Source organism: Antechinus flavipes, chromosome 4 (assembly GCF_016432865.1).
Source record: "Antechinus flavipes isolate AdamAnt ecotype Samford, QLD, Australia chromosome 4, AdamAnt_v2, whole genome shotgun sequence".
NCBI classification, from domain to species: Eukaryota; Metazoa; Chordata; class Mammalia; order Dasyuromorphia; family Dasyuridae; genus Antechinus; species Antechinus flavipes.
This window is the reverse complement of record NC_067401.1, coordinates 399,403,355-399,431,180: the sequence shown is the minus strand read 5'-3', so window position 1 is coordinate 399,431,180 and position 27,826 is coordinate 399,403,355. Positions and strand designations below refer to the sequence as shown.

At 32.2% G+C, this 27,826-nt stretch overlaps 1 protein-coding gene and 1 long non-coding RNA gene across 3 annotated transcripts in view; one reads left to right on the top strand and one right to left on the bottom strand.

Moving 5' to 3' along the window:
- RGS13 (regulator of G protein signaling 13) overlaps window positions 1-27,826 on the top strand; it is a 46,835-nt gene that overhangs the window by 2,197 nt on the left and 16,812 nt on the right. Inside the window, exon 2 of the mRNA XM_051998755.1 lies at window positions 23,040-23,108. Coding sequence (XP_051854715.1) covers window positions 23,040-23,108 — 69 coding nt within the window. The remainder of the gene's footprint in view (window positions 1-23,039; window positions 23,109-27,826) is intronic.
- The window catches only part of LOC127562781 (uncharacterized), a 121,527-nt gene that overhangs the window by 77,930 nt on the left and 15,771 nt on the right, over window positions 1-27,826 (bottom strand). The gene's annotated exons all lie outside the window — the stretch shown is intronic.

Sequence of the window (27,826 nt, the reverse complement as noted above, 5' to 3'; positions counted from 1 at the left end):
ATTAATGAGGAAAGTAGTTTCAAATTTTAAAAAAGTAATATAACAATAATCATATAAAAATACTCTTGAATTTCTGCTAACAAAAGTTCAAATTAAAACAGATTTTACTTCAGTCTGGTTAAATTGACAAGAATACTAAAAGATGGAAATAGTAATTTGCCTAGGGTTGAAAGAAAAGAGATGGGGGCCTCAAAAGCTATTAGAAGGAATTTGTGATACAAGGACAATAGACAAAAAGAGAAAGAAAAAATAGGAGTAAACTATGAGTGAGACAGGAGAGACCAAAGAGCATCATTGGCCCTACAGGAACTTTGAAATAGAAGACTCAGTATGAAATCAGGAGAATTAGAGGAAATTCCAAGAAAAGACTTTAGGAGAACTGGAAGAAACATTTTAAATTTTATGTAGCTCAATCCTTTGATACAGTGGAAATTCTGGTACAGACACCCTTTGCACTTACCCAAACGCAATTGAACTAAGATCCAGCAAAAAAAAAAAATGTATTACAGATTCTGATCTGAGAAGCAGCAGCTCTGTCAAACAGCTTCCTTTTTTTTAAACCATTTCTAGCCTTTTAGAAGTTGCCAAGTGAGTTACAGCAACAGTCCAAAACAACTAAACTAAACCTTAGAAGTGAAGCTACCTCTGCCAATTAATCAATAAACATTTATTATGAATCTACTAATTGCCAGTACTGTGCTAAGTGATAGGAATAAATCAAAAGGCAAAAGATAATGTCTGCCCTCAAGAAACTCACAATATAATAGAGGAAAACAACAAATAAAAGGAAAATGAAAGTAGAAGAGGGGATGGAGAAGAAGGAAGGTACCTGTTGCAGGGGAATGATGATGTCCACAAGTGCAACTGAGTAAGAAATAATGAGATTATTGCCCTGGATCCCTCCTTACATGGAGAATCTGGGAGGATGGCTCTACAGAGAGCTCTATACTTCTGCTTTAGACATTGGGAATGTCCCTTGTTCCTAGCTACCAGTTCCATCTTGTCATTTTAAAGCAACTTCTAGATTCTCAAACTAATTTTTTTTTTCATCTGGCCTGTACCAACCAATGCCTAGAACCTCCAAGCTTGTGACATAAATAATAGAAAAAACAAATTTTAAACATCTCAGAGAGAACTGCATTCCCCATCCTAGCCTCCATCAAACCTAATACCTTCTGAGACTTCTTCAGGAAATTGTTATGGTGCAAAAAAAAAAAAATAGGACTTTTGTTAATACTTCCTCCATTTTTGAAACTCAAAGATACAGTGCAACCTGAGTCCACATCTTTTTCTTAGTGTCACTTGTTTCTCTTCCTTCTACCCCTTCCTTTGGCTATATTAGTATTTTTTTTAACTATAAGAAATTATGAATACTGGAACTTGAGAAGACTCGTGTGACTGATAAAGAGGAAATAAAGTGGAATAAAGAGAACATACAAAACTATGAGAACAATGACCACAGTGCTATGAGAAAAATACTAAAAAATACATCAGAATTCAAATTAATTAAATAATCAATATCAATTCAAAAGATTGATGATGAAACACAGATAACAACATCAAAAATTTTGAGTTAGAAGGAATAAATACTTCAGAACCTACTTTTTTATTGATTTCAATACTTTTCATTCTCAAATAATGTTCCCCCATAGCAATAGTTTCTTTATCACTCAACATGAACTTGAGGAAACTCCATCCCCTTCCATACAAAGAAGAAATAACTTTCTTGACTTGTATTTTTGACCTATCATTTCCTTTAGATTTTAAAAATTATATTTCAATAAATATTAGTTTCAATTTAGTTTATTTCAGAGCATTTAAAAACAGTTGTTCCAAAAATTAACCAATGGATTAATCAAAAGGTATTTGTTGAGATTGTCTTCAAGTCCTGAATACCATAGTGGATTCTTTGAAGAGTCTAAAGGGAAACATAAGACAAAATCTTAACACATAGAGATTAACAATTTAATTGGAGAAAAAAAGGCATAGACATAAAAGCAAGGAATAAGATCACATGTTGATAAAAGGTTATTATTTACATGTCTAGAAAATAAGAGTACAAAATATGTACAAAAATAGTTCTAGCAGTTCTTTTTTTGATGGCAAAAAAACTAGAAGCAAAAGATTTATCCATCATTTGGGAAATGGAAGAATAAATTATGGGTATAAATGTAATGAAGTTGTAATGTATAAATGTAATGAAATGTAATGAATGGAATGAATAAATGTAATGAACAAGTGTTGTCTTTTAATTTGTGCATAAATTGGATTTAAGTGAGACAGAGTTGCAGGAAGATGTCAGCCTCACTGTTTCTTGCAGAGTTATCACTGTCCAGTGGCAGAATTGAGTCAAGACAACTGGTGATGATTTGAGATGCTGTCTTTACTCTCTAACCAAACTCTAAGTGCTCCACAACATCTGCTTGCTTCATCTGGTCTTTGGAAAAAATTGTCCTAATCCACCCATTCCACCAGAGGAAGTCTTTCCATGCTTGGCGTAAACAACTGCCTAATTCATGATTGGGTTTGAGACTCATGGGTTACCCTCAACGTGGTTTAAAACATCTGCCAAAATGTTTTATCAGGAAGTAGCTACTACTACTGCATGGTACAGCTTCTTGAAGGGTGGAAGGTGAGAGGTAGGTGGACAAAGATGGACACCTTAAAGAAATGAAGACAGAGATAGTTTCAGAGAAAACTGAGAAAACTCACATGAATTTATGCAGAGTATTTTAATACTGACTCAGGAAAGTTTGTGATACCAAATTCTCATACAATCAAACATATGTATGTATGTATGTGTGTGTGTGTGTGTGTGTGTGTAAACTCAAATTTAATTGCCTGATCTCCAAGTAGAGACTCTGTGTGTGTGTGTGTGTGTGTGTGTGTGTGTGTGTGTGTGTGTACATAATTCTTATCTAAATCTAGCAGGACCAGGAATCAAGGGAAGAAAGTTAGGAGCCTAGACTTGGGGACTGAGACTGATTGATATTAGGAGGGAGAGTGGAGATTCCTGATTGGAGGCTGGTTAACATTAAACTCCCCACTTTCAGGACATAGTGATTCAGGGATTCTGAGGCTCCCTGGGGCTTCTCCATTTTGCAAGTCAGCAGGTGACAATTTCTTACAGAATGGAATATCCTTGTTCTAATAGATCAACTTTTAGAAGGCTTGGCTATGCCCACTAAGGATAAATTAGACTAGGTGGGCATAGTTGACTTCATTCCTTCTTTTATTTATAAATGTGTATATATGAAGTCTACTTTTCAGTTGCATTTAACCTTGTAGTTTTTTCTGAAACTCTCTTCTAGCTCACCAACTAAGAACTGGGTGCATAATGGAGAGTAACTAATGCAGCTCACAGAGTTCTATATGCAAACTTCCCAGCAATTCAGTTAACCTCAACCCTTCTGGATATTACTCTTTATTACATTTTACTTCATTATCTTCTACATTCTTGGAATTTTCAATCAGTGGATAGATGCAATATCCTAAAAATCCAAATATATGTCCCTCCCCAAAGGTATGAATAACTAAAAAAGAAAAATCACTTTTGCACTAAATCCCAAACAATACTCATACTTAAGATAAGTTTCCAGAATGAGGTCCATGATATCTAGAAGTTATTATTCAATTGTTTTAGTTATATCCAACTTCATGACTCAATTTAAAGTTTTCTTAGCAAAGATACTAATTTGCCATTTCCTTTTCTAGTTTATTTTACATATAAGGAACTGAAGTAAACTAGATTAAATGACTTGCACAGGCTCACATAGTAGTAAGTATCTGAGGCCAGACTTGAACTCAGGAAGATGAGACTGACTAGGTCCAGCACTCTTTTTCCTGTGCCATTTGTATATATTGCACTCAAATTTGATCGCCTGATCTCCAAGTAGAGACAATAAATACATACAAAATAGGAACAGACTTGGACTCTCATACTTCTGCTCATATCTATGATATCCCTTATATCTCTATCTATGATATCCCATTAAATGGATAATATTGTACCTGACATTTTCATTTTTATTGTTTTCATATTGGATAAATGATTTTGATATTTGAATTTCTATTCCTTAACTAAGCAATAGTTTTCCTCTTCACTGTTTATAAGATTATTTCTCTGTCACTGTTACCCTACAGTTTGATAACTGTGTCTGAATGAATTGAATCTAACATTAATAGCTAGTGATATATTCAATCTATTCTGCTAATCTTTGGTTTGTCTTGATCCCAATAATTTTGGGAAATATTGGTGTATAATTTCCTATAATATGGTAGTCTGAAATATTTTTTAGGGAACCTGAGGGTGCTTAAATTCTCTCTTCCATTTTTTGCCATGCACGGGGCAAACTTTGTTTTTAGGTGAATTATTCTTTCATCTTTTTTCTTTTAACTAATTACTCATTCTGCTTCTGCTGGTATGCTTGACATAATAGCACTTTTGATATTAATAGCTTCCTCATGAATTTGTAATGGGTATATATATATATATATATATTACAAGAACATGAATATGTAAACAACTTGAAAATTTAAGTCTGACAACCTAATACTTGTGATGAGCATGTATGGTAACCTTGACCAAATGACATTTTTGTACTAGTCAAAATAGCCAGATGTGTTTATCTTGAATTATTACCCTCATGTATGACATCAATATATTCATATATTACATCAGGATAGGAATTGATTGGTCAAGTTTCTCTTAAAAGTGAGCCAAGCTGGGCCCATTTTACCATTTGATCATGAAAGAATGGCTGATTGCTGTAGCAGAAACTTAGTCTCAGCCCAAGCAGAACAGAATCAGGAAAGCCCATCCTGATAATGATTAGAAATCTGAGTGTAACTACATTATGAGCCTCTAGCTTCCTGGAGCCCAGAAAAAAAAAAAAAAAAAACAAGTGTAACTTGTCCAGAAGGTGGTCTCTTGTCCCAGCCACTACTGCATAGCTTCTTGCACTACCATCCCTCAGAACTCTGATTCATAACCAGTTTTCCTGCCATCTTGCTATAGTAAGATTATTTCAGGTAGTTTGAATGTGACTTTGAGTGTCACATTGTTATTGCATCTCTCAAGGCACTTAGGATATTTTAGAACTTTGATGATTTCCATTGTGTTTTGTAAGAATGAAACTAGGGGCTTTTCTCCTATTAAATAATGTAGTGAAGTAATTGAACAGAATAACAAAAAGCATACCTATTGATTGAAGCAAATAAAAGTAACGACTAAAACACGTACTCCTTTGCCTTTGTTTGCATCATACATCCTTAATTTTGACTGCTCTTTTACAACCAACACAACAAACACAAAAGAATAATTCTATTTCTCATTAATTCAATGTTTTTATTTAAATTTTCTTCAGATCACTAGATGCTTTTAAGTTTCATTATCATTTTGTCTTGTTCCCTTTTTTGCAATTTTTTTCTTTTACTGAGGACAGCACTTCTTCTTTGCTAGGGTCAAATCTTTTTTTTTTTTTTTACTATCCCCAGTTCCTGCTGTAATTCCCCCTACATTGTTTATTATTCAATTTTGTTGATCTTGTAAAAATTCCAAATTTGTATCTCTAATCATCTTTTTTTCTCTCTATTCTTTTTCTTTTAACTCATAATATTTATTCACTGTATTATATTTTTCTGCTTAATTGTTTTTATTGTCCCTTTCCAATTTCTGAGAGGCTATTCTTTTTTGGTTATCCTATCTTTTCCCTGCTAGCTCTTGTTAAAATGTTGGACAGCCGTGTTTTTATTCTTGTGATAAATATTGTCAATCTAAGATTTCTAAAGACCTCTCATTTCCATCTAACCAAAAGTCTAAGAATGTTATTTTAAAGGCATGGGGATCAGCAGAAGGATATTTTAACAATCCAAGTGAGAGATTATAATTGCCTGTGTGAGTGAAAAGATGCAATTAGAATAAGGAAGATGTCTGTGTGAGAAGCCAGAGATGTTATAGAAATAGAATGGTCAATTTGTAAATTGATTAGAAGTAGAATAAGAGAAAGAGGAAAGTTTCGAAATTTACTGAGCTAGGAGAATGGTGGTGCCATCAACAAAAATAGGGAAGTTGAAAAGAGGAATAGATTTAGTAGAGTAGACAATAATTTTAACTGCCAAGATGAAGTCAAGACTAACACATAAATTGTCTGTCTTTTAGGCTATTGTACTTCCCATTATAGCGTGTAAGGGTTTGTTTTATTTTGTTGGGGGATTTTTGTTTGTTTTTTAGAACCATCCAGATCAAGACAGCATCAATCTTATTGTACTGAGAGTTCCCCAGGAATACTATTTTCATTTCTGGGCATAAAATTTTGAAACATTACCCAAACAAAGAGCAGATAGAAGGAAAGCAAATTGTTGAAATGTTTGGAAGATAAGAAACATGAGGAACAAGTGAAAGAAAAAGTGAAGATTAAGCTGAAGGAGAGAGGACTGCATAGAAACATGGAGATTCTTCAAATATTTCAGCAGTTTGCATATGGAAGAAAGTTTAGACAATTTGTTACAGTTACAGAAGGCAGAACTAGAGCTAATGGAATGATATTTCAGTAGGCAGACTTTAGCTCAGAATAAGGAAGAACTGAAACTATAGGAGATAGCTTAAAATACAGAAAGTTCACCTCCCTAGGAAAATACCATTCTGTCACTGAATATTCAAGAAAAGACTGGATTGGCCCTTAGCAAACCTACCAATTTATATGGCATTGTGACATAGTCACCAGACTAAGAATTAAGAGAATTGGAGTACAATTCCATCTGTACATTCATGTGACCTTAAACAAATTCATCTCCTCTCTCAATTTTTATTTTCTTATCTTTAAATTGGGAAGATCAGATTATGTTATCCTTAAGGTCCCCTCTAAATTGTGAGTCTGCTAATCAGTGAAAAGTGAGAATTTTCTGTGATTTAAGGAATCTTGCTTTAAGTAGATTAGACAAATAACTCAGGTTCCTTTATAAAACTAAAGTCCTATCATCTTCATATCATACTCATATATTTAATTTTAAATTTATTTTGGAAAAAAATCCAACACTTAAATTTTTACATATATAAGGTTTGGTTTGTATTGTTGGTTTTTTTTTTTTTGCAAAGTATTTTCAAATTTTAATATAAAACTTAGGACATATAAATTTGTACAAATATTCTAAGAAACTTGAGATAACATTTTTAAAGTCTACAGTTTAAGTAATCAGCTAATTTTATGATTCCTTAATATTGTGTGATAGGTACTGATTATACAGAAAATGGGGGGCAGCACTTGGCACTTCATCAACCAGGTTTCATTATGTTTTCAAAGGAGGATTTAACATTTAGATGAACAATTCATAAATCTAGAAGATATAAAATATTACTCATAAAATATCTGACTTTTTAAGAATACATATCTATTGCTTGTGATAATCTGACCATTTCAGCTGGTCTGATCTTGTTAGATAAAAGTTCTTTTATCAGTGATATATCAGAGTCCTGCAGAACTCCTTTTCATATTCAATAAAGCTTCACTTTGCATAGATACAGAAGAATACAGGCATGTGGATTGTGTGTGGAAAAAACAGAGCATTCATGCAGTAGTCTAGTGTGTTGAAAAAGGTATTAAGAGAGGTGGGAAAGTATTCTTAGGAGAAAAATAAAAGAAGACCCTGCTTGTCTCATGGAATTTCAAAACTTGACTCCATGAATATTTCTCGAAGTAGAAGCAATTAAACAACATGTTCTGTACAAGACACATCCGTAAGTATCAGACTGCCCATGATTGTTAAATGTCTTATAGATGAATGTTTACTTTATATAAACAAAGACTAGTAGTTTGTTGATTCCCAGTCTTTCACATTGGGACACAGAAATTTTTGCTGAAAGAGTGAACTGGTTTCTTCTACAAAACAAAAAAGAAGTTAGAAGACATTGATCTTTTGTCTGGTCTAGGCTGAACTTGCTGAAAATGAAATTCATATCATCAATAGTAAGATCTATTTTTTGGCAAAGTACCAATAGTAAATGAAGTTTTCCATTGGACAATAACAAAATCCTGCAGCTTCAGGATAAAGTATGTTCTTTTTTGTGTTCTGTGAGTGTGTGTGCATGTGTATGTGTGTGTCAGATAAAGAGATATTTTCAGTAAATCAGACATTCTAAAACTATTTTGAAAATCAGCCATTTCCAGATATTTCAAGGTTTTAAAAGTCACATTGATTCTAATTGTGGATAATTTTGAGGGTTCATTTTTATCTGTTGACCTTGATTATATGGAATGCCTCCATTCTTTTATGTTATGTGTAATCTTAAATATTATCAGTAGTTTTAAATAACAAAAATGTTATATGTTGCTGCAGATAAAATGTTTTTTGCTTTTAATTTGGTATTAGAATAGATAATGAAATTATTAAGAATTTTATTTCTTCTATAATAAAAGATTAATGACATAAAATCACATGGAATCATAGAATTTTATATGAGAGTACCCATCTAGTTTAACCCACACTCAGGAGGAATCATAAGACAACAAACCCAGCCTATTATTATCTAGTTTCTGCTTGATTGTCTTCCTACTAAAGAACTCAGTGTCTCCCAAGGCATTATTTTATATTTTGAAATAATTCAAATTAATAAGAGGTTTCTTTTTATCCCTTGATATTAAACAAAATTTTTCACCTTTGCCACTTCACTCATTGCTTTTGGTACTCCCTGTAGGGTGAAATAGAATAAATCCAATCCCCTTTTCACAATACAACATAGGAAAACATTCTCAACTTCCTATGCTATATCTTAAAAGACCTAAATATAGGGATTTAAGGTTTATATAAATATAACATTTCCGAGTAAATTCAAGTAAATATAAATGATAAAATGAACATTACTGACATTACAGGCAGCCATATAAACTTTCATTTGCCATCTCCATAGGAAGATTTAGACATATTAAATACTTTTTAAAATCTTTTTAAGTGATTAACAAAAGCACATGTTTTAGGCAAGAACTGAACAGTGATCAGAAAAAGGTTTTTAACTTTTACTTGGGTTTTCAAATTTATACATAAAGTTCATTTAAGAAGAAAGAGGAAGAAGGAAAAATGTAATGTGAGAATGATAAAGGCATACTTTACCAAATATAATTACAAAACTCACAAAATGATGAAGCAGGAATTTTGAAAATATTCATACAAAAAATTATTAAAACAATCACTAAAAAGAGTCAACGAACCTAAAATAAAGCTAATGATAATCCAGCATTTATGAACTGGAAAACTCATTTGCTTAAACTCTAGGCCAGGGTATTTGTAGAAATTGTTGCCAAGTATGCATTTTCCAGGAAGCACTCAATGACCTATTTTATAAGCATTATTTTTGTTTTATTTTATTTGTAGGTCAATGGAATGTTTCCACATATCATATAAGCCAATATGAGGGGAAAATACATTGTTGATTTGAGATTTTTTGAGTATAACCACAAATTAAAGTAATTGTGATACACTTCTATTATCGTGAATAGTAATTTTGAACTATTATTTTTTCTACCTAAGATTCAGAAAGAATTTAGGTCAGTTAGTTTTTGTCTAAACAGTTTTTAGCAATTTGATTAACTGGATAATTTTGGGGATACAATTAAACTGAATAAAATATTCATGAAGATATACAATTTAGGTCATTAATAGGAAAACTAAATTCAATTAAAGTATCAAAAGATCCCAAATTTTCCAAAACCATAGTGTGTCATTTAGTTATAGAATAGTATAGTTGTAATGAACTTTGTCAGTTAATAAAGTGCCTATTGTTAGATTTCTTTAGAATTGCTTAAAGGAAAAAAAAATTATTTCAGTATCTTAATTTTGTAATAAATTTCTTGAAAGACTTGAATGTGAATGTTGAAAATTTCATTTTTGCTATCTTGTTATTAGTGTAATATAAATAACCAATATGGCACATTTTAACTATACTTTTTCCTTATAGATATGTCTATTTTAATTTCTGTTGTTTTTCCTCAATTTTCTTATTAAAAAAAAAGCTTTTTCCTCAGTTTAAAAACTGACTTCATCTTGCCATATAAAATTCCAGAAACTTAATCTAGAATTCCTTTCATTGTGAAGCAATGTGAAGAAAATCAATTTTTCACTGAGGGTGTACATTTAACCATGACTTTCAGAAATGTTGCAAGATACAGGTTATAGTGGTAAATCTGAGGCAGAGCAAAGATATGGTTTCAGATTAACATTTTTGAGCTAATGATCTCAAATAATTTTGTAATATGGAGTTCAGTTATATTTGTCTAGGTAACCCCATCTGTCTACTTGAAAAGAAATGTGAATTTAAAATTCTTGTTACTCAATTCCTATTTACCATAATATTTCATTTATTATTAAATAATCAGAGAGTTAGAATAAGCCATAGCTGATCTTGGAGTCAGGGATTCACATTCTCCCTCTAAAACATTCAGTGCAATCAGGGACAAATTATTTAAGTTAGTGCCTTGGCCAACTATTTAAGTCTCTAGCCTACAAATGACTTACTGATCTGCTTTGATAGCGAGTTTCCATCCCTGGAAATTGGTTATACTGAAAAAAAATCACAGATCTTGTCTAAAGAAATAAATGAAAAAAAAAATCTATAAACTTAAGACCTCTGTACCACTTGACTTACTTTTTCATTAAAAACAATCAAAGAAATAAGATAAAAAAGATTAGTATTTGAGCTGTTATTTTTATTAGAAGAGCCTCCTATGCATGTTTTAAGGCAACTCTATTTTTTACAGTTAGACTCACATACTCTTATCACAGTGCTAACCACAAATAAATACTTATTGAAGTGAAACAACCACAATTAGATCTCACATATTTAGTGTAAAGAATAAGAAAAAAAAGAAATTTGAAATTGCTTTTAATTAAAATTTTAACAAAAATTTGGATTATATTTTGGAAAAAAAGCAGACAAGTGAAAAATCTAGAAAGTTTTTTGAGAATTTCTTCCAAAAGGTAACTATTATAGGGCAATGTAATGACAGTGTAATTTTCTATTATGTCTTCAGTACCCATGTGATGCAATGATAACTGATGTACATAAGGATGAGACTAGAACATTGCAAGATCTGAAAGTGTTTAATGTCACTATAGTGTTAGTGCCTTCATTTGAAAACTTCCAGGCTATGAAATGCATTACTTCTGTAAAGTAGCCATTTCTATTTTTGGAAAGATCTAAATATTAGTAAGGTTGTCCATATATTGAGACTAAATCTGACTCTGTAGCCTCCATATATTGTTGTAGTGGATAGAGAACAGGACTTGGAATCAGAATCTGCAAACAAAAGTCAAAATCAGCTTTTGGATTGCTTTAAGTACTATGCTGATGAGTTTGAATTTTATCTTAGATGTAGTAAGATACAATGACAATGAATATCTTTGAATGGAGGAGGATAACATGATCATATATTTATTTTAGGAATACCAATTGTCAATTGCTTAGAAACTGCATTGGAAATGGGAAAGACTGGAGGCAAGAAAAACAATTAGAATATTTGTAATAGTGCACGTAAGAGATGATGAAAGACAGAAAAAGTCAGACTAAAGAGAACAAATAGATTTGAGAGATAGTGGGGAGACAGAATAATGCGATTTTGCAATTGCTGGTATATAAGGGTTGAGGTAGAAGGAAGAATCATTAAGTTCAAGGTTGAAAAGTTAAGTAACCAGAAGGATTACAGTGTTTTTTTTTTTTTTTTAATAATAATAATAAATGGGCAGTTTGAAATAATGAGACATCAAATTACTTGAAACTCAGAAATACATCTGTAATTGATCTACCAGTATAGCATTCTGCCAGAAAAGGAAATGAGAATAGTATGATGTGGCCTTTTCTCAATGAACTCATGGTAGTTCATTAAGTACCTGCTCATCAATTACTTTTCAAAACAAATCATTCTTTTAATTATGTTTTCCAGAATTTTGACAAGAATCAAAGTCCAAGATCACTGGCTAATTCTATATAAAGTTCCCTTTTTGAAAACTGGAAAGTTATTTGCCTAAATCTAACCCCTAAACTATTCTTCATGAATATTCAAAAATTATTAACAATGAATCAGAACTAATTCAATCATGAGATGCAGTTTGCCTAATTCTGTTGACATGAATCAATTGAATATAGCTATATATATGTATACATATATATATGTATACATATATATGTATATATATACATATATATATTCTTACTAATTTATGCCATCTCAAATTTTTACAATCAATTTTTATCCCATTCTCCCAAATCCAAAGATCACTTTTTATTAGTAGCTTAAAAAGAACCAGAATTCAATAATTCTGCCTTCTCTCTACCATCTATCATCATTAGGTTACCCATCATAAGCTACATATTCTTGCTTTTATCTTTTCTTTGCTCCTTTATAACTTAATCATAGCATCCTTTCTGATTTCACTCTTCCAAATTACACTGAGGGATTACTGCACTATATAACACTATCACTTACAACCTTCCATCTGGTATAGTCCTTATAATATTAATTAAACAGTTGGTGCTAATTAGGTTTAATAAAAGAGTAGTTACTTAAAAAATATAGCAAGGACAAAGGTGATGAAAATATTTCTCAAGCTAGAAGTATGTTTTCCCTTTTGTATACATTCACCTGCTAGGGAAAATGGACTCAAACTTGAAGCTCAATTGTATAGAGAGAATGTGTGGCCGAAGGATACATTTTTACTTTTGCCTTCAGAGTTTTTCCTTTCTTAAAATTCACATTGAATTTTTTTTCAAGGTGAGAGACTCCCTTGCTTAGTTATGCTAGTTCCAAGTATATGACTCAGTGCTAGCTCAACCTACTACTGACCCCTCTTAATCCTAGTGCCTTTCCCCTACTAATTATTTCGTATTTACCCTGCATGTAGTTTGAGACATATGTATGTGTATATGTATAAATATAATGTGTATATATATATGTATATATATATGTATATATATATATATATAATCTGTGCATATGTATATATATATGTGTGTGTGTGTGTGTGTGTGTATTTGTGTGCATATATACACATGTGTATTATAGATAGATAGATAGATTTGTTTGCATGTTATCTCCCCCATTCAATTTTTAGCTCCTTGAAAGCAGAAACTGTCTTTTGCCTCTTTTTACATCCTCAATACTTAGTACAACATCTGGCATATAGTAGACACTTAATAAATATTTATTGATGGATTACTTGATAGGATAATCAATAAGGTCCCTCCTTAGGGCTGATTTTTTAGTGGACTTGGATACTTTTGCTGCCAGTTCCAATGGCCTCTATTACTGATTCCATTGAAGGTCTCTCTGATGACTCTTCCTTTCAAAGTTCAAAAAGTCCAATCTCCAGATACCTAGTCACCCTAAAATCAAGAAAAAAAAAATCATGTGCTTGTGGCAACTGATAAGGAAACAGCTCCCTCAGCAGACGTTTTATAGCAAGTAATCCTCATCACACAGAAGCACTCAAAGAAGAGAATTTCTTGTATGCACATTTAGTTTGAGCTACTATTCTCTTCAGTGGTTAATTCTTCTTTCACTTCAGCTAACCAGATAGCAATTCACCATCACATGACTCATGACTCCTCCTTTACTCACAGCTGGAAAGAAACCGCATAAATATCCACTAGCTAGTTTGACAGCAGGCAGAAAATATTATGCATACTCTGTATAATCCATTAGGAAGAGCACAGCTGGCCATTCTCCAGTGATTGAGTCTTCATTGGCCATTCCCCCATTACATTTAATACAAAACAAAATACGTTTTTGTTTCTAAGATTCACTTTTTTTTAAATTATAACTTTTTATTGACAGAGCCCATGGCTGGGTAATTTTGTACAACATTATCCCTTGCACTCACTTCTGTTCCAACTTTTTCCATCCCTGCCTCCACCCCCTCCCCCAGATGGCAAGCAATCCTATGCATGTTAAATATGTCATAGTATATCCTAGATACAATATATGTGTGCAGAACCAAACAGTTCTCTTGTTGCACAGGGAGAATTGGATTCAGAAGATAAAAATAACCCGAGAAGAAAAACAAAAATGCAAACAGTTTACATTCATTTCCCAGTGTTCTTTCTTTGGGTGTAGCTGCTTCTGTCCATCATTGATCAGTTGAAACTGAATTAGATCTCTTTATCGAAGAGATCCACTTCCATCAGAATACATCCTCATACAGTATCATAGTTGAAGTATATAATGATCTCCTGGTTCTGCTCATTTCACTCAGCATCAGTTCATGTAAGTCTCGCCAGTCCTCTCTGTATTCATCCCGCTGGTCATTTCTTACAGAACAATAATATTGCATAACATTCATTTACCACAATTTACCCAACCATTCTCCAATTGATGGGCATCCATTCATTTTCCAGTTTCTGGCCACTGCAAACAGAGCTGCCACAAACATTTTGTCACATACAGGTCCCTTTCCCTTCTTGTATCTCTTTGGGGTATAAGCCCAGTAGTAACACTGCTGGATCAAAGGGTATGCACAGTTTGATAACTTTTTGGGCATAATTCCAGATTGCTCTCCAGAATGGTTAGATTCGTTCACAACTCCGCCAACAAAGCATCAGTGTCCCAGTTTTCCTGCATCCCTCCAACATTCATCATTATTTTTTCCTGTCATCTTAGCCAATCTGACAGGTGTGTAGTGGTATCTCAAAGTTGTCTTACTTTGCATTTTTCTGATCAATAATGATTTGGAACACTTTCAGAAGAATGGAAATAGTTTCAATTTCATCATCTGAAAATTGTCTGTTCATAGAAGATTCATTTTTGAAGCAGCTACTTTTAAGCTAAAATCAATCCTGACAGTATTCTGACTCTTTTGTAGTCATCTTCAGTTATGTGTCTTTTGTTTACAATTCTGGACATTTTGAGCTTTTTTCTTTCATATCAGTTGATTGAGGAGTTCCATGTATATTTACATTGGTCCCTATAGAGGTGTACTCTTTCTTATTGTTCTTTGGAATAATTTATTTTTCTTTTGTCAGAATTCAATTCTTAAGATCTTTCCATTCCACTTTGTTCAATCTTCCTTGAATGATTTTAGCCCATGGTATTATATCTATCCTTTTTCCAAACTGTTTTTAATCCAATCTCCCCAAATCATAAGGGCACATCAGGCTATATCCTCTTTCCTCTCATTTCTCTAATGAACACTGAAATAGACTAGTCACTTCTCAAAGAGTTACTATCACTTCTACATTAGTAATCATTTTCTCTTTTTTTTGCCTAATTCAGGCCCAAAATAGCAGTTTCACTGGTTAGTTTCTCTTCCTTTAGAATAATACATTATATGTTCTCTATTCTACATTGAATTTTTATATTGAGGCTCCTTGTACATTAGAATGTATGCCACCAGATTGCAAGGAATTTTTTATTTTTATTTTTTTTTAAAGAAAATTATTTTTTATTTAACAGAAATCAAATTTCTCTCCTTGATATTATTTGATGAAAAAAAAAAGAAAAAACAAATTTCTTGTAACAAATATCATGTGGTCAAGCAAAACAGAGAGTCATCATATACTCTGAATCCATTACCTGTCTGTCCAAAGACTGGTAACAGACTTTATCCTAAATCCTTTAGAATTATGCATGGTCATTGAATTAATCAGAGTTCTTACAGTTTCTAAAGCTGTTTGTTTTTACAGCATTGTTCTTATTTATATATGTGGCTCTTCTGGTTTTGCTTAATTCATCCTTCTTCATCTTATGCAGATTTACATAGAAGTCTAGATGGTTCAGTAAATAGGTAATTGGACCTGGAGTAAGGAAAAGCTGGATTCAAATGTCTCAAATATTTATAGTCATGTGTCTTAAATCAAGTCAATTAACAACCTGTCTTACTCATTTTCCTAAACTATAAAATGGAGGCAATATAATAGCACCTATTATCCAGGGTTGTTGTGAGGATCAAAGATATAATATATGTAATATATGTCTTCAAAATTGTTTGTACAATATTGAGGTTATCAAATAAATTGTTCTATTTTCTTATTTTACACTGAATCAGTTTGAACAAAATTTTGCCTTTAACTTTTCAATTTATTTCCTTATTTTCTTATAATAATACTCTATTACACCACTATTTATTTAACCATTCCCTAATTAGTGAGTATCCCCTTCATTCCTAATTTTTTACTTTCACAAAAAGAGCTGTCATAGATATTTTTGTCCCTATAGGGCCTTTTCCTCTCTGAAAATGCATAAGATCAAATTATTGATCAAGTATTGGATTTAGGATACTCTACTAAGAACCATTCTAATTTCAAAAAAGGGTAATTTTCTTTAGCTGATTTTTTTTTTTTTGCTCATAGCGACTACTATAGGAATGGTGGTGTAATGAATTAACAAAGTAGAATGCATACTCACACTAATGAAGTCCAATCTTTTTAAATATTGGAGTATTATAATAGGTGAAGTCACATAAAAGACAACATAAAGGATTTGAATGGGAAAAAAAATTGTGGCCCTGTCATACTAAAAGTAAGGAGAAATTTTGTGGATAATCAAAATTGGGCTCTGAGAACTACGAAATATTAAAAGACCCAGAGAAAATCCTACAATTTATCGTATGAATCTTCATAGATGATTCTTGGAAAGACATGGACAAGTATCACACATATTGAGAAGTTATGAATGGGAAACAATCTGTACTGAGAGAGATAATATCCAGATGAATGAGATCATTGATTCACTGAAATATTAGTATATGTTAATTCTATTTACCAGAAGATTTGATAGACTTTGCCCTTGCTTTAATGAGAAAATTGATGTTACCTGCCATGATTTTCCCTTTCTATCTTATTGCATCCCTCAAAATCTAGTTTATGGTATCCTTCTTTTACTATAGCTTCTGATAAAGACATGGCTCTTCTCTTCAACAAATTCTACCACTCCATTTCTACCTTTGTTTCCATGCTTTATCATCTCTCTCAGATTCTTATTCCTTTAATCATTCCTCCTCTGTCTCATATAAAGAAGCTTCGATTTTTCGATACCTACAAATAGTTTAATTTAGCCTTGCATTCTCCTCAATTGTTATCCCATTCTTCTTCCTTTCATAGTCACACTTAGAAGTTGTTTCTATTTTCTTCTCTGAATCTCATAGAGAAAGAAAGAAAAGAAAGGAATTAAGGAAGGAAGGAAGAGTGAGAAAAGAAAGAGAGAGAAAGAACGAGAGAAAAAAGAGCATTGTTATAGTCAGGAGAATTATGAGTATAATCCAGCTTCTGAAACATATTATTTGTGTGACCATGCCCCTCTCTCAGCAATATTATAATCATCTCCTAATTGATCTACCAGCTATCCAATGGGATAGCTATATTCCGTGCTTCAAATATCTGCAAGAACAATATTCCTCCGCACATATTACTCCTTTCTGCATACTGTGCATTCCAACTATTTTAGCTTGCCAGCTATTTCCTAAACTTCACATCCCCCATCTGCCTACCTCTGTGCAATCTGTCCTCCGTATTCAGGACATATTCTCTCCTCAAATCTGCCTCCTGAAATGTCTAATTTCCCTCAAGGATGTAACTTCCAAGGCCTTTTCTAACCTCTCTGAAGGCAACAGCTATTTATTCTTACATTCCTGTATTTCTGTCCTCAGTGTTAAGAACAATATTTTATATGTACTTGGTATTTACCAAATGTCAGATTCATTGAATAAAAGCAGAATTATCTTTTCCCTGACTTATTATGAACTAACAAGAACTTACCACAATTGCCACAGACTACCTTTCTACTTCAACCTAGACACTTGCAAACATGTGCTAATTAGCAAAGTTGAGAACCATTTTCACTTGATAGGTTGGTTGCTTCCATTCACAGAATAGAATATATCAAATTGTAATCTATTAAGCCATTCTCGGATCAGACAGAAAGACAGAAAGATCCTTTCTTACACCTGTTTCATATACAGATTTAACACACTTGGCTCTGAAACTCACAAAAAGACATAGTAGGACAGAGTTTCTTCAATTCTTTCTAATAATGACCTCTTTTTGTCCAAAAAATATTTATACAACACTAAGAATATAGTTATATAAAATATGTATACAAATCAAATACTTCTTTTTAATTTTGCTACCCCCCTTATTCAGTTATAAGACTCCATATGAGGTCTAAACTAACATTTTAAGAAGCTTTGAACTAGGGAACTACAACCACTCATACACAAAGATAAAAGAAGATAGTAAAACTATGAAAGAATTTTTCCAAATGAATTTTCTATATGAATGACCTGCCCCAACTTTCTAAGTTGTAATTCATATTTGGGATATAATCCAATCACTGTGATTTCTATAGGACAAAATAGATCAGACTAATGATCAGAAGTATAAATCCTGATTTTGACAATGCCCTAAATAATCCTGTTCCTAATCTATATTAAATTAAATTTAAGGATGCCTTGGTTAAGTTAACCAAGTATCTAAGGGTCTTTGATTTGCCATCCCCGTTTAAGCATCTCTATGAACACAAGGTTTGCCAACTCGTCTCATATTTTAAGGATATGTAGGTGCGAGCCCACACATGCCAATTTCTTATAGAAACTGCAAAGAAATTAATTCAGAAAAGTTAGGAAAATTTTCCTAACAATTCAAAGTAAATACAAGAGGCATGGACTATTTTGGGAAGTTCTGGATCCTGTCTTACTGAAAGTCTTCAAACAATAACTGATGGCCCCTTATTGAGAATATCTTAATAGAGATGCCTCATCAAACACTAAAATTCTGTGATTCAGTAATTCATCTTATTATAGACAAAAAAGCTATTATATGTTGTCTTCTTCATTGAAATGTACAGTTCTTAAGGGCAAAAATAGTTTTTATCTGTTTGTTTTGTGCCTTTGTATTCCCATCTATGAGTGTAGTGCCTGGCCACACAGTAAACACTTAATAAATGATTCTTGTGTTACTGACTAACTGATTTAACTTCCTTCCTATTCAATATTTCTAAGTTTACTAGTTCCTACTTCCTTCCCTTTTGCTGATCCTGGATCATTGTCTTCCTTTTTGTCACATCTGTCATTTCTCTTCACTTCCTCCCATGTTGCTAAGTCCTCACGGAAGGAATGGTTGCTCAAGACTGCTTTCTACTTTTACCTTTCCTCAAACTCTAATAATAATAATACAGTAAGAGAGATATGAGGGATCTCATGATAAATTTGAGAGAATAATCCATTTGACTAAAGATAATTAATTTTGTCTTTATTCTGATTTTGGGTTATGTGTGGATCCAGTGCCAGAACTGCTGAGGGATAAAGTCCTACAGATGGCTCCATCTCAATCTTATTCATTCTGACAGCTATATTCTTAAAGCTGCTCAACATATTATAAATCTCCACTGTATTGGGTTTTTTTGTATTTTTTGTATTGTATTATTTGCATTGTATTGTATTATTTATTACATCTCTTAAGAGGCAAACCAGAGGATCAGAGATAATATAAGCTCCCATTTGAGACACAGAAGAATTAGTTCATTGCTGCATCAGCATCTTATGCTTATTACATGTACATAATGACTTAATTCTTATTCCTATAATGCTGTTTCAACCTAATATGTATTTATGTAGAATTGATGAATAATGGTAATTAAAAAACTTGCAATGTGTCTTTTTTAACCATGTATTAAAATTATTTGTTTAAATGCTTTATTTGCTCAACTACATTATATATTCTGTAAAAGTATTAACTATGTTTTATTAATTTCCTAATACCTCCTCAGGATCTACCATAATAACCTAAATATAATAGAAATTCAAAAACTGATTGTGAATTTTTAAATGTATTTTCTTATTTTCTAAGAGATTAGTAAATTAGTAAATCATAAGTTTATGATTCTAAAATGGAATCTTTGAACCACTTGCCCTGACAGAATCATCATATCTGACTGACAAGAATAGATAATATTCTATACCTGTAGACATCCATTTCTTTTCTAAAGAGGGAGGTATAATTAATCATTTGTTTTCCCTAAAATTAGCCTACCTGCACTATAGCTACACTAAGTGATCTCACAGCTTTCTGGCAATTCCTCAGAGGGAAGATACAGCAAACAACCTCTCAACACAACTGCATGTTTATGAAAGTTTGATCTTACTACATTTGGCAGTTGGCTCTTTTTCATCTTTCCACATGACTTATTTTTCCCTGCCTCTTTCAAAGGACCATATGTCTTATATTTTTGTATGAAAATAAGCTCCCTTTAAGGAAGCTCTATTTCCCCCCCTCTTTGCAGGACTGGGAGTGCTTCGGAATTGATCAGTCTCTAAAGATAGGGACCAACCAAATTTTAGTCAATTACTAGCCTCATCCATGAATCTGATTCCTGTAAAGCACCATACAATTAATATAGCCCTGTGGAAAAGCAGGAAAAAAATTGTCTCACTTCCTCCCTGAAGTCTTCAGTAATCAGTTAAATTTAAGATGATCACTCAATCTCCAATATTTTAGCATTTATCTGTACCTTCCATGTAGCACTTACAAGCAATTTTGTATTATGATCTATTTTATTATATAATTTCCTCCTCCTCTAATAGTTCCTTAACAACAAGGACTCTTATCTTATGCCTCCATATCCCTAGTATTTCCTAGAATCACAGAATTTGAAAGTTTGGAAAGATTTGTCCAAGTTATACAAAAGAAGATTCACTGTTATAGCATAACCAACAAATGGTCTTCTAGTTTCTACCTAAAGACTTCTAATCACCATTTTAGGTTGCTTGTTCCATTTTGGAATAGCTGCAATTGTCAGAAAGATATTTGTTTTTTCTTTTCCTAAAATCAAGCCTAAATTTAGCTCTTTGTGATTTTTCACTGGGTGGTCTTCATTTGATCCTCTAAGGTCAAAGAGAATAAGATTAAATCCTCTTCAATGGCATCTCTTCAAAAACTCAATTACAATTATTACATCTTCTGTTCTTCAAACTAATCTTTCATTGGATTCTCATATGATTTGAAGTCACCATCCTTATTTCCCTCTACAGAACATTCTATAATTTGTCGATATCCTTAACATATGACACTCAGAAGTATACACAGTACTCCAGATTGGTTTTCTTCCCTTTTCCTGGAAGCTATGTCTTCCTAAATGCAGCCCAAGTTGGCATTTGGCTGTTTGCTTTTTGCTGCTGTATCACACTGTTAACTCACTTTGAGCTTTTAGTATGCTGTAATTCCCAGATCTTGTAAAGAACAATGAATATTGCCTCCATTATCTTATGTGAAGTTGAATCTGTGTGCCTCAGTACAAGATTTTACACTTATTCCTATTGAATTTCATCATATAAGATTCAGCCCAATGCTCTAGCCTACCAAGATTCATTTGGATTTTATTTGTCAGTTACTGACTAGCATATTCAACCATAGTTCAATCTTTAATTTTCTCTTTATCTTTAGCCATTTATAAATAATGTCAAACTGTACAGTATGGAGCACAAATCCCTGGGGGTATTCTACCAAAGACCTTTCTGTCACATTGCCATTGAACCACTAAGAATGAATCCATGAATCTATTCATCCTATTATTCAGGAATCCCTCTGATTATATTATCTTCTCATCTATATCTATCTTATGTTAAGAGTAGTATAATGATGCCATATTTAAAAACAACAAAAACAACACTTTACTCAAATTCATGTAAGCTATATCCACAACATTCCTCTTATTAATTAACTTTGTAATGTTGTGTGTGGGGGGAGAGAAATTAGTATGATATGACTTCTGGTTGATGAGGTGATGCTGGCTCTTTGTAACATTTGTGTCCCTTTCTTAGTTCAGATTGCTCAGCACACATCTCTTTAATGATCCATTCTAAAATTTTCCCAAGAATCAAAATCAAGCTCAATGGTCTATAATTTTATTCTGTTCTCTTTCCTTTTTTAAAAAAATCTTCTCCATTCTTGTGGCACATGACCTGTTTTCTTTTCACAGAAGTAGCTCATCAATCATGTCTTCCAGTTCTATATTCTGCCAAGAATGTATTTCATTGGCTACTCAACATACATATGTGTACATATAGACATATAAATTCACAGAACTAATGACAACATCACTGAAAATCTGATTTTTAAAAAATCTGAAACAGACTAAGGTGAAATTGGAAGAATTCAAAATATATTCCTAAGAATAAAATCCTCTTTCTAAAGGATTAGAAGTAAATTCTAATTAAATTTTTAATTTAATTAAGTAAAATTACTTTCTAAATAAACTTGAAACTCAAAATATAGTTCATCAATAAGTATGTCCTACTAATTAAAATTAATATTTCATAATAAACATTCATTAATACACATTTGAGTTTCCTAAAAAGGAAATTTCCATTTTTACTGGATTAATTCTAAATATAATTTGTAGGTCATTGTATCTAAAAGTCCTGCTTTATATTGTGCCAGGATTTGTGTTCAGCCACATTTAAGACAAAATGAAGCTTATCCAGAAGAGGATAACCAGTACAGGAAAGAGTTTGAAAAATATGTCATTAACAGAATGACTAAAGGAACTAGGGATGTTTAGCCAAAAGAAAATAATGAGTGCCATAATAACTCTATTCACATATGTGAAGGACTATCTTATGAATGAAAGATAAGAGTTTAAGTATTAGACTTGGAGAAAAAGGTTAAAAGGGGAAAAAGAGGATTTTAATATAAAAGCTAAAGGCTATATAAAAATAGAACTGGCTGCCTTGTAAATTAGTGAACTGTCAGTCAATGGAAGTCTAAAAGGAAATCTAAAAGGAGTCAAAGGATGTTCCACTAATCTGTAAGTGATTTTGTACTAAATGATTCCTTCCCTTATGGCAGATTAAAATCACTATCTTTTTATAGTCCCTTTCAATTCCTAAATTCTATATTTCTAGAAATATTTCTTGGATGTAGGCTCTTAAAAATCTCTTCCTTTAATTGCTCTTCAGTAAATGATCTTTTTTAGTAAGAAGTCTTTATAACTTCTGTATTTTCAAAAATAATTCAAAATGTTTAACCACACAAAAATTTGAGTTAAATTATTCTTTTATTTCTTCAGAAAAATGAGCACAAGAGTTTGCTGGATCTGTAAAAGAGGAAGAAAAAGATCCAATGGGATCTCTTCAAAGTAAGTGGGACAAATTCTATTATCATTATAAAAATATTTAAAATAGTTGACATATTTGTTTATGCATCTAATATTTTGATTACAAACAGGTTTTTCAAGCAAAAGAAGAAATAAAAAGAAATTAATTACAAGTCATATTTAAAAAAAAAACACTGTAAGATTCTGGTAACATGGAGTTTATCTGCTCAGATTCAGCTTTATAACAGAATGTTCTCAAATGACAGGACAGTGTTTTTATCATTACTTGTTTTTATTGTTTAAAAAAACAGATAAGAGAGAAAGGAGAGAGGATTGTTTAGGAGTGTAAATTGTTCCTTAATATCCACAGATTTTTTTTTTAATTTCAGTCAATAAATGGTGATCTTTTAAATTTTAAAATAACTAAGCTTTATTTTCCTAAGTCCTTCTGTTCTATCTAATTCTGAGGTAGTCCTGCATTCATAGAGATTGGGGGGGAAAAAGAATTGAGGTAGCTAGGTGATACAATAGATAGAGCACCAGCCCTGAAGTCAGGAGGACCTGAGTTCAAATCTGGTCTCAAACACTTAACACTTTCTGCTGTGTGACCCTGGGCAAGTCACTCAACCCCAAATGCCTCAGCAAAAGAAAAAAAAAATCTATCTATCTACTTGCATAATCTAAGGAGGGACATTGAAAATCTCTTAATATCTCCCTTCCCAAGCCAGCCTGTTGTTCTTTAAGATTAATGTGATTCTCACATTGAGAGACTCATTGTTTTGACAAAATGTTGTGCCTCTAGGAGACCTTCCCTGGAAGGGATGAACTATTTTTAAGAAACTCTAACCCATTATTCAACCACCAACAGAGATAAGCATATTAGATTAACTAACCTTAAAGATCATCATTGACTTTTCAGACATTTATGAGCAGAGGAAAAGAATTTAGTTAGAGGTTGTTGATATTCCCTACAGTCTATGTCCCAAGGGGATTCCTGAAGCCATGTGATCTAAAAGTATAAAACTGATTGATACTTGCCAGCTGCATGATCACAGATTAGTTACTTAAACTGTCAGCCTCAGTTTCCTCATCTATAAAATGGAGAGAATGCCCATCATATCTACATTTGTTGTAAAAGTCAAATTAGATAATATAAATATAAAGCACTATGTAAATGCCAGTGATTATTATTTTTAGTGAGGATCAATTATAGAATGCAGAAACATCTCTAAAACTGTTTTCTTCCCCCTTTCCTCTTGAAAGTATAATTGCTCTTTCAATACTCCTTCATCAATCAAAACTCATGATTTATCATAGTCACTGAGGGTACAAAGTGCCCTCACCTCAGTACATTCAATGACCTTTAATAGATACCAAGCTATATGGCCAAATTTGAAGTCATCATCACCAGAATTCAAATCCTACCCTAAAACTTTAGTTATGATTGTAACCCTGAGCAAGTAATTTAATCTCTTAGTTTTAATTTATTCAGCTATAAAATGAGGATAAAAGTAACACCTACTTCCTAGAATCATTGTGAGAAAAAAATGAGATAGTATTTACAAGTATTTTGGAAATCTTAAAATGCAATATAAACAAAAGTATTATTTTTGTTAATTACCATTTGTGATGGTCTTTTTTGTGTCACCATAATGCCTTCTTTTTTTCAGACAGGATTAGTAAACTAGTAAATCAAAGCAATGTTGTAGACATATATTTCCGAGATTTCAGGGGAAAAAAACCTTTTTTAAAAAAAGTATCTTATTTCATGAATATGATTAATAACAGAGAGATTAGGAATAGATACAGTAAAATACATATGGAAGCAGTAGAATGGAAAGAAAGCGTTAATTAAGTAATCCTGTGTTAGATACTGTGCTAATCCCTTTACACATATTATCCAAGATATAGGTACTGTTATCATTCCCGTTTTATATTTTTGGTTACCAAGGCAATCAATTAATTTGCTTATGGTCATGTAGCTAATAAATGTCTAAGGCTAATTTGAAGTCAAGTTGTTTTGATTCCAGGCCCAGCACTCTATTCACTATACCACCTACCAGCCTTTAATAGAAAATATTAATAGTAATAATAATAGCACCTAACTCTCCCAAGATTTCCTTGAGGATCAAATATAATATGTAAAGAAATGTGCAAATCTTTAAAGACTATATAAATTAAGCTCCTTGAGGGCAGGGTATGTCTTCTCCCTCTTTTTGTATTTCAAGCCCTTAGCAAGATGTCTTGACATATAATAAATTCATTTTTTCTTTTTTTCTTTGTTTATTTGCCATCTAGTTAATTCTTAATAAATACTCATTGATTTATTTGTTAAAATGATAACTACTACTATTATAGGGTACATTTGGATTAGAGAATATGTCCAGGGGGAGTGCTAAAACCAAAGTAGAGTTTTTGGAGTACTTCTTAGGAAGAACAGTTGAGATAGGACACTATGGCAACAGTTAAAGGGTCTCCATCAACCAGCGTCAAACTACAGAGCAACTGGTAGAAACTCTAAGCAAACTCTACCACTTTGACCAGGGTTGGTCTTGACTGGCAAGCCAATCCTGAGACCTTCTCTGCAGAAGCTGACATGTCTTATAAGCATTGCTCTCTCATCAGAGCAGTCAAGAGTAACGACTTGATTTAAATTAACAGAATAAAATTAAATCTGGTCTAAGTGATAGGTATGAATGGGACAGATAAGTACAAAATCCACAATGTCCTTGCACTTTCCTGTCTCCAGTAGAGGGAAAGAGTTATTTGGGGACTGTACTTCAGGTTCTAAAAAGAAAAGAAAAATGAGTCAGATACCATTTCATGGAAATGTTTTTGAAACCAACCTAAACAGCAGTACTCTGTTAAGCCTCAGTAATGATGGAAACAGATAATCTGAATCTGGCAGGGACCATCTGAATTTTTAGAGACAGACATTTGACCTTTTCAGGAGTCCAGATATATTTATCTCCATATCATACCTTAATGTTTACTTTTGACAAATTTTCCTCCTAGGTATCAAATATCAGCCACTGCTGGTGGTTGTTCCTGGTATTCTTACAAACTAAATTAACTAAGATAGGGGTGTTCCACTGGACACCTTGTTCCTGTCTAGGAATCTATTTTTCTTCATGCCTATGCCTGATTTCAAAAGCAAGGTTACAGCAACAGATTTGAAAATAGATAAATTGTCAATTGTACAGTTATAATAATATACAAGCATTACAAATAATTTACAAATATGTAAATAACATTAAAATAAGTATATAGGTGCATAATTATTATAATCATTATTAGAGTTAAAGTCTAATTGTTCAAGACCTGCTAGAATCGGTTTGACCTTAGGCGAGATTTTCAAACCTCTCAATAATCAAGGCAACTCAAAATGTTCAAAAAAAGTCATAATTAAAGCTTTCCATGGATACATGGGATTTTAAAACTACTGGAAACTTTAGGAGAAATCTGACCCAACCCCAGTGCTTACAGATGAAGGAAATAAAACTCAGAAAAACCAAATAACTTGTTCAACATCACATAGATAATTGGTGTCAAAACTACAACTAAACCTTTATATTCTTCCTATTCATTCTGCCTTTACAATCCTTCCTTAAATAAATTATTTAGATAAATACATAAAAATTCTGGAGCACAAGTAAGAAACCTGCCAATTTCCCCAATGTATCCTGACCAAAGTCATCACAAAAAAGATTGTCAAAATCTCATAAAGGAATTATAATGGATTCTTTGTTTATTTTTCTTGCTTGGTTGGCTGAGAAGACATTTCTTTCAAAGTACACAGTAGAAGAAAAATCAAAAGAAAAATGTTTGTGAAAATTAATTATTTGAATGTTTTTTTTCATTTTAGAAACATTTAATTACACAAATGGATATGCTAATGGCATATAATACTAGAACATTTCAGAAGGCAAATTCCCTAAAGATTTTTTCTAGATATTACAAAGAACAGAACTGCTAATTATTATTTAATTAAGTGACACTCTTGAATAATTTGCAATGAATAAAAAATAAGACTACATCATATACACCCTATATAGTACATCCATTTCTAAGATTACATGTCCTTAACTAATGTTCTAGCAAAGCTTTGTGTAAAGTAGAATATCCCTAAATAAATGTAGATTCTATTTTTTCTTTGCTCAATTAAGGGAATGGAGGCATGAGTCTAATTAAAATTATAAAGAATTTGCCTTCAGTATCCCTTGTGTACACATTTCTTAAGCTTTCCACAGTAGATGGCATTGTTTAAATCCCTTCACATATCCAATGCTTTGTTACAATCTCAATTCCCTACCCCCAATCAAAATAGAAAAGAACTGAGTGTGGTCATTTACAACTTAATTTCATTTTAAACACACTCCAAAGATAACTTTGGATCTGATTATTTCTAGTTTCCTTTTTTTTCAATTATAGAATTATTAAATGAATGACTTCATCTCCTATTTAATTACTCATTATTATTAATAATAATAACAGTTTGCAAATAGTTTACAAATATAGAAACCTCATTTAATTCTCACAACAATTCTAGCTACTATTATTATCCCCATTTTACAGTTGAGAAAACTGAGGCAAATAAAGGCTAAATGACTTTCCCAGAATTACACAGCTAGTGACCAAGGGAAAATTTGAACTCATGACTTCTTAACTCCACATCTAATATGTTCTAAATGGTACCTTTTACCATCATACATGGAACAGATTATTTTTGAGGAAGTGGGTGATGAGGGGGAGAGATTTCC